This window comes from Hypanus sabinus, chromosome 17 (assembly GCF_030144855.1).
Source record: "Hypanus sabinus isolate sHypSab1 chromosome 17, sHypSab1.hap1, whole genome shotgun sequence".
NCBI classification, from domain to species: Eukaryota; Metazoa; Chordata; class Chondrichthyes; order Myliobatiformes; family Dasyatidae; genus Hypanus; species Hypanus sabinus.
The window spans coordinates 32,199,845-32,219,981 of record NC_082722.1 but is presented as its reverse complement, the minus strand read 5'-3'; the positions used below and the strand labels follow the sequence as shown (position 1 = coordinate 32,219,981).

Genomic DNA, 20,137 nt, shown 5'->3' with positions numbered 1-20,137 from the left:
TTTTGCCATCCACCTTATCTATTGCCTCTCAGAAGTTTATATACTCCGTAAGGTTACCTCTCATTCTCCTGTGATTCAAAGAGTAAAGACGTAGCCTGAGTAAGCATTGGAATAAATTAGTCATAGTTTTTTTTTTCCTTTAAGAATCAGAAGCAGGTTTAATACCATCGGTATATGTCATGAAATTTGTTAACTTAGTGGCAGCAGCACTTTGCGATACATGATGGTATAGAAAACTAAATCAGTTAGTAAAGCAATTACAGTAAATATGTAAAATGTGTGTGTGTATGTATCAAATTGTTAAATTAAAAATATTGCAAAAATAAATAATAAAAAAATGAGGATAGTGTTCATGGGTTCAATGTCCATTTAGGAATTGGATGGCAGAGGGAAAGAAGCTATTCCTGAATTGTTAAGTGTGTGCCTCCAGGCTTCTGTATCTCCTTCCTGACAGTAACAATGAGAAGAAGGCACGTCCTGGGTGATGTGGGTCCTTAATAATGGACAGCCTTGTTCAGACACCTTCAACAGGACCCCATCACTAAGCACATCTTTCCCTCTCTACCCCTCTCCGCGGGGATCATTCCCTCCTCAACTCCCTGGTCCACATGTCCCTCCCCATGGATTTCCTACCTGGCACTTATCCCTGCAAGTGTAAGTACTACACCTGTCCCTACACCTCTTCTCTTACCACCATTCAGGGCCCCAAACAGTCCTTCCAGGTGAGGCAACACTTCACTTGTGAGTCTGTTGGGGTCATCTATTGCATCAGGTGCTCCTGGTGCGGCCCCCTCTACATCGGCAAGACCCGACGCAGATTTGGGGACAGCTTTGTCGAGCATCTCCGCTCCATCTGCCACAACAGACAGGATCTCCCGGTTGCCACCCACTTCAACTCTGCCTCACACTCCCATTCGGATATGTCCATACATGGCCTCCTCTACTATCATGATGAGGCCAAACTCAGGTTGAAGGAGCAATACCTTATCTACCGTCTGGGTAGTCTCCAGCCCCTTGGTATGAACATTGAATTCTCCAACTTATGGTAATTCCCTCCCCCTCCCTTCCCCCATCCCAGTTTCACTCTGCCTCCAGTTGCCTATCACCTCCCTCATGGTTCCGCCTCCTTCTACTACCCATAGTGCTTTCCCCTTACATTCCTTCTTCACCTTTCCTGTGTATCCCTTCCCCACCCCTTGATCTTTCCCCTTACTGGTTTTTCACCTGGCACCTACCAGCCTTCTCCTTCCCACCCTCCCCCCCACCTTCTTTATAGGGCTCCTGCCCCCTCCCTCTTCAGTCCTGATGAAGGGTCTCGGCCCAAAACATTGACTGTTCATTTCCGTGGATGCTGCCCGACCCGCTGAGTTCCTCCAGCGTGTTGTGCGTGTTGCTTGTTCAGAGGCACTGCTCCTTGAAGATGTCTTCAATACTGCAGAGGCTAGTACCCAAGATGGAGCTGATTAGTTTAACAACTCTCTGCAGCTTTTTTCAATCCTTTCAAACAAATCATCGTTTCGATAACAATATATTGTTCATACTTTTGTTAGAATGATTCTTGCTCAGTGATTTGAGAATTCTCCAGCTGTTACTAATTTCCGTCTATTTCAATCATGTGCTTGGATATGATGAAATTTCAGAAGCTCCAAGTTGAGTTTTGGAATGTATTGTCTCTGCCCCACTCTCCTCTGCTCGCAAATGTCAGAATAGACAAAGCTTCATGTGCATTTCAAATATAATGAAAAGATATAAAAATCATTACAGATTTTCTATTAGAAGTCTTTTAAAAATATTTTTAAGATCATCGTTGAATAGGATTATCAAAATGGTAACTCTTCCATGCAGCTGATGTTGTCTTTCACCTTGAGCCCTTCTTCATTGGCTGTCAACCATATTTCACGGACCTCCGCTGTAAAGATTCAGCTGATCTCTTCAGTTACTTCTGCTCTGTGTTTATTCTCTCTTTCCCTACCATGCCAATTATATTTTTCTGGTCTCCCCTTTAATTTCCATAAAACCTCTATAATTGTTGATTTAGTAGATCATGCCACTTTTGAGAATGTTCTTGACATTGCATCAGGAAGCTGGGTTTCATCTTACTCTAGTTTCCCTCCAGTGAATTCAATGGTTAGGTAGCCATTTCAGTTTTTATTGTGTCCCCTCAACTTGTTGCTATTTATTTGTTTTTCCTCCCACCTTTAAAATTGGAGACTTTTTCACTAGCTATATTACTTATTGTTTGAAATATTTCTCATAACCACTAAGATGGAAAGTTTTGACTGTAAAACCAGAGTATGCTGCAGTTGGAGAGCAAACACGAGGAAATCTGCAGATGCTGGAAATTCAAACAACAACACACACAACGTGCTGGTAGAACACAGCAGGCTAGAAATGGCACTTATCCTTGTAAACGGAACAAGTGCTACACCTGCCCTTACGCTTCCTCCCTCACCACCATTCGGGGCCCCAGACAGTCCTTCCAGGTGAGGCGACACTTCACCTGTGAGTCGGCTGGTGTGGTATACTGCGTCCGGTGCTCCCAGTGTGGTCTTTTATATATTGGCGAGACCCAACGCAGACTGGGAGACCATTTTGTGGAACACCTATGCTCGGTCCGCCAGAAAAAGCAGGATCTCCCAGTGATCACACATTTTAATTCCACGTCCCATTCCCCTTCTGATATGTCTATCCATGGCCTCCTCTATTGTCAAAATGAATCCAGACTCAGTTTGGAGGAACAACACCTTATATACCGGCTGGGTAGCCTCCACCCTGATGGCATGAACATTGACTTCTCTAACTTCCGTTAATGCCCCTCCTCCCCTTCTTAGCCCATCCCTGACATATTCAGTTGTTTGCCTGTTCTCCATCTCCCTCTGGTGCTCCCTCCCCCCTTTTTTTCTCCTGAGGCCTCCCGTCCCATGATCCTTTCCCTTCTCCAGCTCTGTATCACTTTCGCCAATCACCTTTCCAGCTCTTAGCTTCATCCCACCCCCTCCGGTCTTCTCCTGTCATTTTGCATTTCCCCCTACCCCCTCTACTTTCAAATCTCTTACTATCTTTCCTTTCGGTTAGTCCTGACGAAGGGTCTCGGCCCAAAACGTCGACGTCGCTTCTCCCTATAGATGCTGCCTAGCCTGCTGTGTTCTACCAGCATTTTTGTGTGTGTTGTTGCTGCAGTTGAAGTTGTGTTTCTTAGGTGTGAGCAGACTCCCGTTCTATCCTATACCTCAGTAAGGTGTACTCATGCTTTGATCTATTTTCTATCTACCTATCTGAAACCAGAAAATGGATACACTAGATATTAAAGTCAAACTTTAATACATAATGTACAGCAATAGTGGAATGTACACATAGTATACTGCATGGCATACTCCTGACACAGTTGCTTTTAGATTGTTCTTCACTGATGTGCATTACAAACTGTTTTTTAGGTCATGGATACCACAAAGAAGATAGTCCTTTCCTTAACAACACTGACACTTCAAAAGGACGCGAATATTATGATAGAAACCTCGCCTTATTTGAGGTAAGCTTTTTCAATGCAATAACTTGCTAAGCGTTCAAAATTTTCCTTTCTCAATTTAAAATAGAAGCTGATTAATGCTATTTGATATAATTCTCAGTTCTAAACAGATCACCTTTGTATAATCAGCCTTTGTCACTGGAAACTTAATTTGCTGCTAGCATCAAGCTGTTACACTAACTAAATCAGATTCAGATGTATTTGTTTATGACAAGTACATCAAAACTATTGTGAAATGTGCCCTTTGCGTTACCAACCAATGTAACCCAAGGATGTACTGAGGGCAGCATGCAGCCAAACTAGGGCACAATCACAAAATTAATTTTTCTAGGCTGCCTATGTCAACACTAACTGACACCACTCAAATCCAAAATAGCCAAGCCCTGTGCAGTTTCAAAGTTTCGTGCAATCCTAATGCTGTTCTGGATTTATTACTAACTTCTTACAGCCTTTGAATATGTCCCATGTAAACAATTTTTAAAATGTTCATTTGTAATGTAAATTGTTTGCATTTTTGTGAACAAATAGAAACATTAAGACAAGCTCACTTGTTTTAAAAAAAAGTTACGAATAATAATGGAAACTCAATCGTTTACAAATGGAAATACTATAACCTCATTTTTCAGTACTTTTTTTTTCTCAGCATTAAAATGAATGCATCAGTGTTCTGCGAAATCTGCATTCAGAGGGCAGATTTCCTACTCTAACCACTGGGGACTGAAGCCAACTTTTGCTCTGTTAAATACCATAATGGATAAAACAAAAATACCAGCAGATCTGTGCTAATCTCCCCAAATGGGACTTTTTGGTGGCAGTTGGATTTTGCATACCTTCATTGAAGTTGCTCTAAAGTTTAAAAAAAATGTATGTCACTATAAACGACCCTGTAGGTTAACCCCCACAACTCGTCAGGCTTTGATGGTCTACCTAGTAGGGCTCTGGAAACCTGTGCCAAACAACTGGTGGGAGTAGTCAAGAATATCTTCAAACTCTCACTGTTGTATTTGGAGGTTTACACATACCAGTGCCCAAGTAAAGCAGGGTGAGCTGCCTCAACAACTATCACACTCATTTATTGTGATGAAGAGCTTTGGGGGGGTTGGTCACGGCTGGAATCAACTCCTGCCGGAGCAAGGACCTGAACGCACTGCAATTTGCCTATCACCACAATAGGTCTACAGAAGCAGATGCAATCTTACTGGCTCTCCACTTGGCCTTGCATCACCAGGACAAGAGTAATACCTATATCAGGTTGCCGTTTATTGACTACAGCTCAGCATTCAGCACCATCATACCCTCCATTCAAATCAACAAGTTCTAAAACCTAAGCTTCTGTACCTCCTTCTGCAACTGGATCCTTGACAGGGAGGCAATAGTCTGTGTGAATCAGAAATAACATTTCCTCCTCACTGATAATCAACACTGGCACACCTGGAGGATGCTTAGCCCACTGCTCTACTCTCTCTACAGCCACCATTTTGTGGCCAGTCACAGCTCATACACTGTCACAGATGGTGACGAGGAGGCATACAGGAACGAGATAGATCAGCTGACTGAGTGATGCCACAGCATTAACCTTGCACTCAGCATCAGTAAGTCCAAGGAATTGATTATGGACTTCAGGAAGGGAAAGTCAAGGAAACACATACCAGCCCTCATCGAGGGATCGGAAGTGAAAAGAGTGAGCAGTTTCAAGTTCCTGGGTGTCAACATCTCCGAAGATCTATCCTGGGCCCAACAAACTGATACAATTAGGTAGATAGATAGATACTTTATTGATCCCAAAGGAAATTACAGAGTCACAGTAGCATTACAAGTGCACATATATACAAACATTAGAAGAGAAGAAAGAATAAAAAATAAGTTACTTCAAACAGTCTAACAGGAGGAGGTCATTACTTCTCCGGCTATAGGTTGACTCATTATAGAGCCTAATGGCCAAGGGTAAGAATGACCTCATCTAGCGCTCTTTGGAGCAGTGCAGTTGTCTTAACCTATTACTGAAAAGCTCCTCTGTTCAGCCAATCTGGCATGCAGAAGGTGAGAAACATTGTCCAGGTTTGCCAGTATTTTCCATAGGGTCCTTTTTTCTACCACAGCCTCCAGTGGGTTCAGTTTGACTCCTATAACAGAGCCAGCCTTTCTAATCAGTTTATTGAGCCTGTTGACATCACCCATGTTGATGCCATTGCCCCAGCACACCACTGCATAGGAGATTGTGCTGGCGACAACAGACTGGTAGGACATGTGAAGGAGAGGCCTGCACACTCCAAAGGACTTCAATCTCCTCAGGAGGTAGAGGTGACTTGGGCCCTTCTTTACACAGTCTCTGTGGTGGTGCTTCACTTAAGTTTGTCATCCAGGTACACCCCGAGTTACTTCTAGGTCCTCACCGCATCCACATCCTCACCATCGATAGTAACAGAGTACAAAGAGGCACGACAGTTACTATATTTCATTAGAACTTGAGGAGGTATGTCACCAAAGAAGCTTGAAGATTTCTACAAATGTACCATTGAGAGCATTCTAATTGGTTGTGTCATCGTCTAGTAAAGCGGGGCCACTGCATAGGATCAGAAAAAACTGCAGAAAATTGTAAACTCAGCCAGTTCTATCATGGGCACTAGCCTCCCCCAGCATCCAGAACACTTTCATTAAGGACCCCCATCATCCAGGATATGCCTATTTCTCATTGCTTCTATCAAGGAGGTGGTACAGGAGCCTGAAAACACATATTCAATGTTTCAGGAACAGCTACTTCCCCTCTGCCATCAGATTTCTGAATAGACATTGAACCCATTTATACTACCTCAGTCCCTCTTGTTTTTGCACCGCATATTTTATAAGTTGTCATGTGCATAATGGAACCGGACAATTACCACCGAAGGTTTGTCTGTAACACACGGTGATCGACGCCGATTTCTATGTGCCCGATCCAATAAAGGGGGGTTATTCGGGAAAATCGTCGGAAATGCTTCTTTTAAAAGTTGAGCAAAATATTTCAAAGGGTCATCTTTTTCTATGCCGTCTGGAAGACCAAGTATACGTAAGTTCTGTCTTCTGGACCGATTCTCAAAATCGTCACTCTTGGCTTTAAGGGCTTCCATCAGCTTAATGGTCGAAATTAAATCCTGTTGCAGTTTTTCAATAGTCAAATCTCGCTTCCGAGCATCTTCTTGCAGAGACGCAATAAGAGCTTGTTGCTGTTTAATTACTAAATCCGTCTTAACCATGTACTCTTGAAAAGCCTTTATATCTTCTTTAAAAAATTGTTGTAGTTCAGCAAATTTTTTATCCAAAACCTCCATAAACAATTCAAAAGTTAATTGAGTTTGTTGTGGCGGAGCCTGCTTTTTTCCGTTACCTTTCGGATTGCGTCCGGGATCCCGTCCCTTCGACCTGAGAGACATTTCTGTTTGCATATCTTCAAAAGTTCACAACAAACTCTTGGCAGTAAATCCAAGAAAAATTAACAAAGAAACTTTCGGTATAGGTAAAAATAAGCTGAATAAGGGTGATCAAAGGTTAAAAAAAGTAAAGGTTATGGAGCGAATCCAAAACAGTACTCACTCCATGAGCGTCTCCAGCTGACTCCTGCACCACATATTTAATTTATTTTTCTTTTTATTTCATGTAATTTATAGTTATTACGTATTGCAATGTACAGGTCAACGGTAGATGCCACTCTTTGGCACTACATTCCTCCTTAGAACACCTGGAGAATAAAGACTCATATGTAAGGCTCCTTTTTATTGACTACAGCTCTGCCTTTAACAACATCATTCCAAATAAACTAATTCCTAAGCTCCGGAACCTGGGTCTCAGCACTCAGATCTGCAGCTGGATCTTCAACTTTCTCACAGACAGGACCAGGCTGTAAGAATAGGGGACAAGCTCTCCTCTACAATCACTCTGAGCACTGGTGCCCCACAAGGCTGTGTACTCAGCCCCCTGCTGTACTCACTGTACACTCATGATTGTGTAGCCAAGTTTCCATCGAACTCAATATATAAGTTTGCTGATGACACCACAATTATAGACCATATCTTGGGTAATGATGAGTCGGAGTACAGAGAGGAAATTAAGAACCTGGTGGCATGGTGCGAAGACAATAACCTATCCCTCAACGTCAGCAAGACAAACGAATTGGTTGTTGACTTCAGAAGGAGTAGCAGCCCACTTGACCCCATCTGCATCGGTCGGTGGTGTGCTGGTGGAACAGGTCAAAAGCTTTAAGTTCCTCGCTGTAAATATCACAAATGACCTGACTTGGTCTAACCAAGCAGAGTCCACTGCCAAGAAGGCCCACCAGTGCCTTTACTTCCTGAGAAAGCTGAAGAAATTTGGCCTGTGCCCTAAAACGCTCACTAATATTTATAGATGCACCGTAGAAAGCATTCTTCTAGGGTGCATCACAACCTGGTATGGAAGTTGTCCTGTCCAAGAATGGAAGAAGCTGCAGAAGATAGTGAACACAGCCCAGCACATCACACAAATCAATCTTCCATCCTTGGACTCACTTTACTCTGCGTGCTGTCGGAGCAGTGCTGCCAGGATAATCAAGAACACGACCCACCCAGCCAACACACTTTTTGTCCCTCTTCCCTCCGGGAGAAGGTTCAGAAGCTTGAAGATTTGTATGGCCAGATTTGGGAACAGCTTCTTTCCAACTGTGATGAGACTGCTGAATGGATCCAGACCTGGATCTGGGCCGTACCTTCCAGATATCCGGACCTAACTTGCGCTACCTTACTTTACGTTTTCTATTTTCTAATTACGATTTATAATTAAAATTTTTAATTGTATTTACTTGAATTTGTACTTCAGGGAGCACGAAGCGGAGTATCAAATAGCACCCTGATGATTGTACGCTCTAGTATCAATTGTTCGGTGACAATAAGTAAAGTACTACTGCAAATAACAAATTACATGACATATGCCAGTGATATTGAACCAGATTCTGATTTTAATGACGTTTATAAATCTACCACAATGTGGCATCAGTGATGTACTATTAATGACTAACCAAAGGGAGTAGGATGCACTTTGTTCTTATGATAATGAGGAACTTTGATTTGTTTTATCTGATTGCATCTGCATTTCTATTACCAGAGAAGCAAAGTAATAATTTTTTCCACACTCTGCTCCTTAATGAATTATTACAGAAAAACATAGGATTTTTTCACCTCTCCTGTCAAGAAAAAGATAGAAAAGCCTGAGAGTATAACCCACCAGACTTGAGGACAGCTTCTATCCTTTGGACAGATTTCTAGTATACTAAAAGATGAACCCTTGATCTTCAAATCTGCCTTGTTATGGCCCATACACTTTATTCTTTAACCTGCACTGCACTTTCTCTGTAACTGCAACCCTGTATTTTGTATTCTCTTTTCTTCTTACTACCTTGATATAATTACATAAGACATGATTTGTCTGGATGGCACACAAAACAAAAGGTTTACACTGTATCTCAGCAGATGGGACATTAACAAAGCCAATACCAATAAAGGTCAGGTCTGGAAAGGCATTGATATAGGATTGCTTACACCCCTACTCCATTTAGGAAAATAATCCCAGGCTATCCCCATATCAGTAGGTCAGTTAACAATGTATATGAGAGAGTGCAGATTGTGCACAGCCATTTCTCAAGTTACAAAAGAGTTCCTGGAAAATCAGAAAGACGAGGAAAAATTGCGACCATTCTGTACAGTTTATTTCTGTGCACAGTGTACCATCCTATTCTTCATAGCGAAAAATAGCTTTGTAAATTTAATTTCTCATAAAGTAGGAAGAGGCCTTTTGGTTCATGAAGTCAATCTATCTGTGTCCAAAGTATAAACTGTGTTATATCAAAAATACTTAAGCTGAATATTTATAACTTAATGAATAATTGTTTTATGTTGGTTTAATAACTGGTGCACATTTTCCCTACCTCTTTTCCAGGAGGAATTGGACATTCGACCAAAGGTATCGTCACTACTCAGCAGATTAGCTAATTATACAAACATTACTCAGGGAGCAAAGGAACATGAGGAAGCAGACAGTGCAGAGATTTCAAAGAAGAAAGCAGCCAAGGTAATTACACCTCCACTAACGTTTTATTGATGTGTATCTTTTTTTTAACAGTAATCATTATTCAGTGTAATTATTTTGCATCCAGCCTTTGACAATTCTCTGAACGAATTGATTCATCATTGTGTCATTCAACCAAAACACTAAAATCAATTATTTTAAATGGTTTTCAGCATATTCTGGAGGGAAATCTTAAATGCTATGATTGCTTGAAATTTACCATGATAATAAAAATGGTAATCATTGGTTACAGCACAGGCAGCATCCGTGGCAAGCAAAATTAATATTTTAGATTGTTGATGTATCTACCAGAAAAGGGAAAATTCAAATAGCACATATTAGTCAAGTATAGACGTCTTGATATACTGAATATTCATAGCATTTCCTGTCCTTATTGTAGCACAATACAGATGTTATCCGTCAGTTTTGTTCTTTGCGTAGTTATAGTATATAACCGTGGTTAAGTGGGAGCTTGTCTTTTCCAGATCCATTGTAGCAAAACTGCTCTTTTTTGATGCCTTGTTCTAAATAGCAGAAAGTCATGTAATACTGTGGAGTCTGTAAATGACATCACATTAGGCAGAAGCATGGTGAGAATAAGTCCCTCCCACAGAACTAGAGAAAAGCTTTTGACATCTAGCTTCCCTAAAGTATGCCCAGGGAAAGTTCATCTTCAAGTTGACTGCCTTCTGTTTGCAAAATGAGCTTATACTTGAGGTGCACAAATTTTTGCTCTCATTCCATTAGATAATACATTGGGCTGTGCATCTAAAGTGATTAGTTACAGTGTCCTGAACCAGTAACTTTCAAGGCAGGTGCTTATTCAGCAATAATGATGAAGATCTGGTGACTTCTGCATATCCCAAAGTGAAGTTGACTATTTACTAATCACACCTGGCATGACCACTATATTTATTGGTAGAATTCCTGGATTTTTGACAGCTGGCACACAGGAAAGATAAGTGAAACATGAAGGAAAAGTGCCCAATTTATCTGTGAAGGATGCAGAAGGCATTGCAAATGTCATCAGCATGGACTGTGCTCGTGCTGGTACCATTAGTCAAAATGTCTGCAAAAGACATAAACTTTGGTTTTCAACAAAACTGTTGTATGCGTAGGTGATAAGGTTTAACTTCCTTTTTGTTGTCCTATCCTTCCTCTGCATTTAGCCTATCGGAATTGTCATTCCCAAATTTGTGTCCAGTGCATCTAGAATTGACGCTTTTTTCTAGTCTAGTGAACAATTCTAAGAGCAAGTATGAAATATATATGGACACTCAGATACCTTTCACTTTGAATATGTTCACTATGAAATTGTTACAATGCTAAATAAATTTCTGAAATATTTCATTGGTTGTGTGCTTTGAGGCATTGTCAGATTGTGAACAGTAATGCAAAAATGACAATATTTTCATAATCATTCATTAAGATGTATTGAAAGTGCACAAGTAAATAATTTGTGAGGCCTCACAACTCTAGCAACCCACAATCAGTGCTCACTGTGTGAAGTTTGTATGTTTTCCACTTGCGAATCCTCAAAGGCATGCAGGTAGGTACGTTAACTGAACACTCTAAGTTGCCCCTAGTTTGTGATGAGTAGCAGAATCTGGATGAAGTTAATGGAAACATGTGAACTTGGAGCACAGTTAGGATTAGTATGTATGATATTGTGGGCATCACTGAATCGTGGTTGAAAGATTATAGCTGAAACCTTAACGTCCAAGGATTGTATCAAAACGACAGGCAGGTAGGCAGAGATGGTGGGGGTGTTTCCATTGGTAAAAAATGAAATTAAATTGTTAGAAAGAAGTGACCTAGGATCAGAAGGTGTAGAATTGTTGTGTGTAGAGCTAAGAAGCTGCAAAAGTAAAATGACCCTGATTGGAGTTGTATGCAGACCTCTGAACAGTAACAAAGATATGGGCTACAAATTACAACAGAAGATAGAAAATGCACATCAAATGGGCAATGTTACAGGAGTCATGGAAGACTTCAATATGCAGATAGATTTGGAAAATCAGGCTGGATCCCAAGAGGGGGAATTTGTAGGTTGCCTCCAAGATGGCTTTTTAGAGATTTTGAACCCCTAGAAAATGTTGCTGGAGAAGCAGTAATGGGGGAGAAGGAATTGGCAGATGAACTGAATAAGTATTTTGCAGTGGTCCTCAATGTGGCAGACGCTAGATGTATGCTGGAAGTTCAAGAGTGTTGGGGCCAGAAGTGAGTGAAATTACCAATACTAGGGAGTAGATACTTGGGAAACTGATAGGTCTGAAGCTAGACCAATCACCTGGACCAGATGGTCTACAACCCAGGGTTCTGAAAGACGTCATATGTCGCTGATTTGGATGATGGATTTGATGGCTTTGTGGCCAAGTTTGAGGATGATGTGAAGATAGGTGGAGGGGGCAGGTAGTGTTGAGGAAGCAGAAAGGCCACAGAAGGACTTGGACAGATTGGGACAATGGGCAAAGAAGTGTTGGGTGGAATATAGTGTCAGGAAGTGTACAGCCATGCAATTTGGTTGCAGAAATAAAAGTGTAGGCTATATTCTAAATGGAGAGAAAATTCAAAAATCTGTGGTGCAAAGGGATTTGGGAGTCCTCACATTATATTCCCTAAAGGTTAATATGCAGGTTGAGTCGGTGGTGTGGAAGCCAAATGTAATGTTAAGGCTTTATATGACACTGGTGATGCTTCACTTGGAGTATTGTGAGCAGTTCTGGGCTCCTTGTCTAAGCAAGGATGTGCTGCCATTGGAGAGGGACAAAGGAGGTTTATGAAAATGATTCTGGGATTGAAAGGATTATCACATAAGGGGTGTTTGATGGCTCTGGGCCTATACTCACTGGAATTCAGAAGAATGGGTGGGGGGGGAGTAGGATCTCATTGAAACCTATCGAATGTTGAAAGGTCTCAATAGAATGGATGTGGAGAGGATATTTCCTTTGCTGGGTGAGTCTAGGATTAAAGGACACAGCCTCAGATTAGGGAGCTGTCCATTAGAATGGAGATGAGGAGGAATTGCTTTAGTAAACAAGTGGTGAATCTGTGGAATGTGTTGTCCCAGACAGCTGTGGAGGCCAAGTTTTTACATACATTTAAAGCAGATGTTGATGGATTCTTGATTGGTCAAGGCAGAAGGGATACAGGGAGAAGGCTGGAGATTGGTGCTGAGAGGGAAATGGATGAGCCATGACAGATCAGACTCAATGAGCCAAATGGCCTAATTCAGCTCCTATATCTTTTGGTCTATTGAACATATGAAGAATAATACAAGGTCAGTGAAGACATGGTGAACCAAGAGCCTATTTTGGTACTCTATGACCCTGTGATCTCTGTGATGTGGCTCACAGTTTCAAATGAAAATACTAATAGCTATTTCATTTTGGTTTTTTCAGTCTCCAAGTATGGGCACTCTTATGGGAGTGTACCTGCCGTGTCTACAGAATATCTTTGGAGTCATACTATTTTTACGTTTGACATGGCTTGTCGGAATTGCAGGGGTCTTGCAGTCGCTTTGTATTGTCTTCATGTGTTGCTGCTGTGTAAGTACCAAATTGTTAACCATTTGATTTATTCTATTTTTTGAAAATTTCTCACCCAAAATGTTTTTTGCACAAGAAATTTGTATTTTTCTCTCAATTTTAAAACGAGACTCAAAACCTATAATCTCTCTCCTGAGATTTTCTTAACATGTAAATATTGTGCTTGCAAAACAGCTTATTTAGATGTTGATGAGAATTCACAGTTTAGAAAGTAAGGGACTAGATCATTTAAAGTAATTTCTTAGTTTTGAGAGGATTCTGTGCAGCAAATTAATAAGATCAATATTCTGGATAATTTTAAGGTTAGCGAATGCATAGTATTTACTTGTATGCTAGAATTTCTAGGACAGGTTTGCACCAAATGAGATAATATCTTGTTCAATGTTTCTCTTGAAGCATTATGGGGAAATTAGCTTATTCTGAGGAGCAATCATAACTCCTGAAACAAATGGATTTTAATGGAATTTAGAAGGATGAGAGGGGATCTGATTGAAACATATAAGATTATTAAGGGATTGGACATGCTGGAGGCAGGAAGCATGGTCCCGCTGATGGGTGAGTCCAGAACTAGAGGCCACAGTTTAAGAATAAGGGGTAGGCCATTTAGTACAAAGATGCGGAAAAACTTTTTCACCCAGAGAGTGGTGGATATGTGGAATGCTCTGCCCCAGAAGGCAGAGGGGGCCAAGTCTCTGGATGCATTCAAGAGAGAGTTAAATAGAGCTCTTATAGATAGCGGGGTCAAGGGATATGGGGAGAAGGCAGGAACGGGTTACTGATTGTGTATGATCAGCAATGATCACAGTGAATGGCTATGCTGGCTAGAAGGGCCGAATGGCCTACACCTGCACCTACTGTCTATTGTCTATAATATCAATTCCACTAATCTCTTCCAACCACCTTCATTAACCTCAGCCCCAAATAATCCTTTGACTGATCCTATATAAGCCAGCCATCTCCCCAAGTGGACTTCATGTCAGTCTGGGACAGTACACTGTATAGCATATGAAAGATAATATAGAAACCAAAGGAGAAACTGTAGTGGTAACTCTCCCACCATCATCTTATAACTTTGAAAATACTTTCATTTCAAGAATTCATCCACTCTTGTTTGAAAACTACAATTGAATACACGCCTATAACTTCCCCTGCACTGCATTTCCAGATTTAAAAATAAAATTTCCTCATTTCAGTTTTGGTTCTTTTGCCTGTTTTCTGTGTTCTCTAGTTTTTGACCCGCTCCACTAATAAGAACAATTCCCCTGTAGCTATTTTGCTTATATCTTCCAAATTTGCAAAGACAACAACTCCAGTTTCTCCATTTATCCACTAAGTCCTTCATCCCTGGTAAATCTCATGCACATATGTTTTTTTTTTACTTATTTCCTAAAATGTAACCAGACTGGATATGCTTATGGCCAAACCAATATTGTAGTACATCATGATTTCCTTTCTCTTGTAATTTATACTGTTGTTTTTATATAAAGCCAGGGATTCTGAACAACTTTTAACCATTCTCTTGTAGTAGGGTTCTTGGAATCATGCAAAACCTATACTTTTGGTACTGCACTGAAGTTTCTAAATTGTGGTTTCCTAACCTATTGCGCACCTTCATTATCATTGAGCTTTCCTCTAAGTAACCAAATAATCGAGAACAACTATAAAAAGGTGGCACGGTAGCATAGTGGTTAGCTCAACACTTTACAGTACCGGTGACCTGGGCTGAATTCCCACTGCTGTCTGTAGGGAGTTGGTACGTTCTCCAAGTGACTGCGTGGGTTTTCTCTGGGTGCTTCAGTTTCCAAAGACATGCTGGTTGGTAGGTTAATTGCTGTTTGTAAATTGTCTCATGATTAGAATAGTGTTAAGTTGGTGGATTGCTGTATGGCATGGTTCATAGGGCCAGAGTGGCCTACTCCACACTGTATCTCAATAAATTAAATAAATAATCTTTTTAAAAGGCAGGAGCCTAAGAGTACAGATTTGATGAGTATAATGGAAAGTGCATTTCTTAGGTTTTTTTTTCAGAACCCTATCAGCTATGAATTCATTTTTTGCTGGACTGGTTTAGTAGCACAGGCTAATTATGTGCAAACATTTTTACAGGTCAGTTATTCAGTAATTGACAACAGCATCCTGTTATGAAAAGACATATTTTCCTCAGATTACATTGTGTCCTTGTCAGTTTCACCTCAGAGTGTCCTGCGTAATCTGCATTAACCACTTTTATATAGTACTAAGGTTTGTTGAAACTGCATTTCAGGAGATCTAGGTTTACACAATTAAATTTGATTCCTTTATCCCAATTTTCATTTGGGTTAAGGGAGGTTACCTTAGTTGTGCAAAATGCTGGCCTCTCAGTATTCAATTTAAATGTCTAAACATGGATTTTGGTGGTCAGATCAGTATAACTTCTCTCACTATAGATGAAAGGATTCCTGTGCCATCTGTATTTTATACAGTATTTAAATACATAATAACCAGTTGATGTTGATGGTAGTAACACCTAGTTACAACTATTCCAGTGCTTCAGGGAGTAAAATTGTTCCATCTTCACAGTTGAAATTCTTTGTAATCTGTAAATATCTTTACAAAGGTAGAATATAAAGATTTTCATTTATTGATGCATATAAAATTATTTAAAATTTTGTATTGATGTTTGTATTGCTTACATTCAGGGGCAAAAAAAATTGAAAAGACATTTTGCAAAGTTTAAATCTTCTGTTTTTCAGACGATGTTAACAGCCATATCAATGAGTGCCATAGCAACAAATGGAGTTGTACCAGGTAACAAGTTCCCTAATGAGGGATTTAGGGAACCAGGTGTATACTTCCGGGTCTTATTTTATTTTATTGTGCTCATGGTTAGCCATTGTTCTTTAAATAGTGTTCTATATAAATCCACTGAAACTTATCATTCGTATAGCATTAATTTTAACAGTTATCCCTTAAAATGTACATATTCATTACTTTAAGACTAACTGGCTTCCACTTTGTCTCCTGAAATGGTTATTTCTGAGTTTTGCAAGATCACAGGATCAAATTTCCTGCATTCAGTCCAAGATCCCACCTTTTAAAGTATGCTTTCACCATGATCTGATTTGATGAATAACACTTTGTTTTCCTTTCGTTCGTGCTTCCATTGCAGCCGGTGGTTCTTATTTCATGATTTCAAGGTCACTTGGTCCTGAGTTCGGGGGTGCTGTGGGCCTGTGTTTCTATCTTGGAACAACTTTTGCAGGAGCCATGTACATACTTGGTGCCATAGAAATTCTACTGGTGAGTACCTAGTGATAGCTTTCAAAGATTTAGCAACACTCCAGTAACTGTTTCAAGCTCCATTTGCAAAGAAACACAAAGTGCTGTTTTATGAGAAGCCAGGAGGTTGTGGCTGAGAGGAAGGATAGATCAGCCATGATGAAATGGCAAAACAGACTTGATGGGCCAAGTAGCCTCATTCTGCTCCTATGGCTTGCGGTCTTTCATAATGCTGCTATTATTCTAATTTTATGATCTGCTTTATTAATCAGACCGGTTCCGATCATTGCTGTGTGAGTTCATTAAAAAACAATTACTAGGCAGACTCAGTTTCTATAATATGTTTTGGAAAAGTAAAACAACTGTGCAAGAAATCTGAAATAGAAATAATGTGAGAAGTATTCAGCAGATCCAGAAATATCACCTGTGCAGGGAGAAACACAGTTAACATTTCCATAAAATGATGTTTCATCACTATTGTGTCTTTAATACTTCAGTAATATTTGAATATATTGTAAATATATTCTATGGTTAAGGATTCTTTGTTATTTATATAATTCATATGGGTTATATGTAAAAGTATGTGAATGGTATATGTCATTACACCACCATGTCATAAATGCATGCCTAATTAAAACCAAATTTGGAGTATACATTATTCCTGAGCTCCCATGTTTTTCCTTCAATCAGTTTATGATTTGGAATTACAAAACATGACAATGATGACAAGCAAGTTTTAAAACTAACCCAAGACAACTATGTACCTGTAGATAAGCAGCGGGACATTTTTTCCTTCTTCAGAAGAGGGAAGAGATATAAACATTTTTTTAAAAAGCACATTACATCTCTTTGGAATAGGAGAAAGATGGTTGAGTTAAAAGCAAAAGGCAGAAAATGGACAAAATTCATGAATTAAACAATATTGGGTGATAATAAATTGTTAAGAAAAACAAATGGATGGCTACATCAGTAAAATAGACACATTTGATTGCACAGAAGATAACTGGATATTATATACTGCACGAATTGAGCGATATTTTGAAACAAATGGAACAGCCAATAGGAAACAAGTGCCAGTTTTGTTGCATGCAATTGGTGGAAAAGCATGTAGTTTGCTTAGAAACCTGACTGCTCCAACCAAACCAGCCAAATAAGCTTTGCTGGTATCGTGAGAGTAATGCAGGAATATTTAGAAACAAAACCATTGTCGATTGCAGAATGCTTTAGGTTTCATAAGTGGAATCAAGGAAGGAGGAAAATCCGTTTCAGCATACGTGGCTGAATTGAAGAGATTGTCTAAGCATCATCAGTTCAGTGGTGAGCTTAATAATGCACTGAGATATTGTTTAGTTTGAGGGAAATTACAAGAGAGTGTTCAAAAATGGCTCTTAACTGAAGCACAACCTACATTTAAAAAGCAGGTGAAATCACTGTATGAATGGAACACACATACAGAGATGCAATTGAGTTGCAGTCAGGAATGAAAGTGAGTGTGAACAAAATTGCAAAGTTCAACAGAAACCAACCTGACCAAATGAATTGTGTTACCATTGCAGCAGAGGCTCACATGCACTAAACAAATGTAGATTTAAAGGTGAAATAGCAGGATAGCTAGAATGAATATGTGGCTTGAGCGGTGGTGCAGGAGGGAGGGTTTCAGATTCTTGGGGCATTGGAACTGCTTCTGGGGGGGGGGGGGGTAAGGACCAGTAACATACGAATGGTCTACATCTAAGCAGGGTCAAGATCCATGTCCTAGGGAGGTTGTTTGCTAGTACTTTTGGGAAGGTTTTAAACTAACATGGCAGGAGGATGGGAACCAACACAGAAAAGAAGAGGGAAGTGATGCAGATACCAAAGCTAGAGTTAGTGAAGAAAAAGATAAGAGTAGAGTGCATAAAAGTTCAAAGCAAAAATCTCATAGGTCCTAGATTCTAAAAGGACAATGAGTATAAGGGCATTTTATCTAAATGCCCTTATCTAGTATTAGAAACAAGGTAGTGAACTTGTGGCACAGATCAGTTCCAAGGCATATGATTTAGTGGCCATTACAGAAATCTGGTTGCAAGGTGGAGATGACTGGGAATTAAATATCCAAGGGTATCAGGTAATACGGAAAAATAGGCAGGAAGGCAAAGGAGGTGGGGTGGCGCTCTCAATTAAGGATGAGATCAGGACGATTGTGAGAGATGATATAAGATCTACAGAGCAGAATGTTGAGTCCATCTAGGTAGATATTAAGAATAATAAAGGGAATAAAAATCATTGGTAGGCCACCTAATAAAAATATTGCAGTGGCAGAGGCGATTAACCAAGAAATAACTGAGGCTTGTAAGAACAGAACGGCAGCTGTCATGGGGGATTTTAACTTCCACATAGATTGGGTGAATCAGGTTGGTCAAGGAAGTCTTGAGGAGGATTTTATAGAGTGCATTCATGATAGCTTTCTTGAGCAGCATGTTCGTAACCTTATAAGGGAAAATGTTATCTTGGATCTAGTCCTGTGTGATGAGGCAGATAAGATTAGCTATCTTGAAGTCAGGGATCCTCTTGGAAAGAGTGATCGTAGTATAATTGAATTTCACATACAGATGGAGGATGAAATAGATCTAAAATTAGTGTATTATGCTTGAATAAGGGAGACTACAACAGGACGAGGGAGGAGTTGGCTAATGTGGATTGGGAGCATTGGCTATTTGCTAGGACAATTGAGGAACAGTAGAATACTTTCCAAGTGATTTTTCACAGTGCTCAACTAAAGTATATTCCAGTCAAGAGCAAGGACAGTAAGTGTGGGGATAACTAAGGAAATAAAAGATACTATCAAATTATAAGTTAATGTGTACAAAATCGCAAGGAGTAGTGGGAGACTGGAGGATTGGGAAAACTTTAAAAAGCAACAAAGAACAACTAAACAAGAAATAAGGAAAGGGGACTTAGAGTATGAAAGTAAATTAGCACAAAATATAAAAGCAGATAGCAAAAGTTTTTATAAATATATAAAGCGGAAGAGGGTGGCTAAAGTCACCGTAGGTCCCTTGGAAGACGTGAAGGGGTAATTGATAATGGGTGATAAAGAAGTGGCTGAGGCATTGAACTACTATTTTGTGTCTATCTTCACGGTGGAGGAGACATCTAATATGCCAAAAAATGATATTATGGATGAAATGGGAGGTGAGGACCTCAATAAAATCACTGTCTCTAAAGAGATAGTGATGAGCAAACTAGAGGGCCTGAAGGCAGATAAGTCCTCTGATCCTGATGGGATGCATCCCAGGGTGCTGAGGGAATTGACAGAGGTTATAATAGATGCATTGGTAATCATTTACCAAGGTTCTCTAGACTCTGGGCAGGTTCCGGTGGATTGGAAGACAGCAAATGTCACGCCACTTTTTAAAAAGGGATGTAGGCAAAAGATGGGCAACTGCAGACCAGTTAGCTTAACATCTGTAGTCGGGAAAATGCTTTAAGCTGTCATTAAGGAAGAAATTGCAAAACATTTAGAAAGGAGTGATTCCATTAGACAGACACAGCACGGATTCAGAAAGGGCAGGTCCTGTTTGACAAACTTACTGGAGTTCTTTGAAGACATAATGAGTGCACTGGATAGAGAGGAATAGGTGGATGTCGTATACTTGGATTTCCAGAAGGCGTTCGATAAGGTACCGTACAAGAGACTTATAAATAAGATATGGATGCATGGAGTCCGAGGAAGTGTATTGGCATGGATAGT

The 20,137-nt window shown here is 40.1% G+C and overlaps 1 protein-coding gene across 2 annotated transcripts in view; it reads left to right on the top strand.

Moving 5' to 3' along the window:
• slc12a4 (solute carrier family 12 member 4) overlaps window positions 1-20,137 on the top strand; it is a 126,166-nt gene that overhangs the window by 55,574 nt on the left and 50,455 nt on the right. For both annotated transcript variants that reach the window (XM_059992807.1, XM_059992809.1), the window contains exons 2-6: window positions 3,435-3,529; window positions 9,470-9,601; window positions 13,000-13,146; window positions 15,879-15,933; window positions 16,295-16,425. In XM_059992807.1, the coding sequence (XP_059848790.1) occupies window positions 3,435-3,529; window positions 9,470-9,601; window positions 13,000-13,146; window positions 15,879-15,933; window positions 16,295-16,425 (560 nt within the window). The remainder of the gene's footprint in view (window positions 1-3,434; window positions 3,530-9,469; window positions 9,602-12,999; window positions 13,147-15,878; window positions 15,934-16,294; window positions 16,426-20,137) is intronic.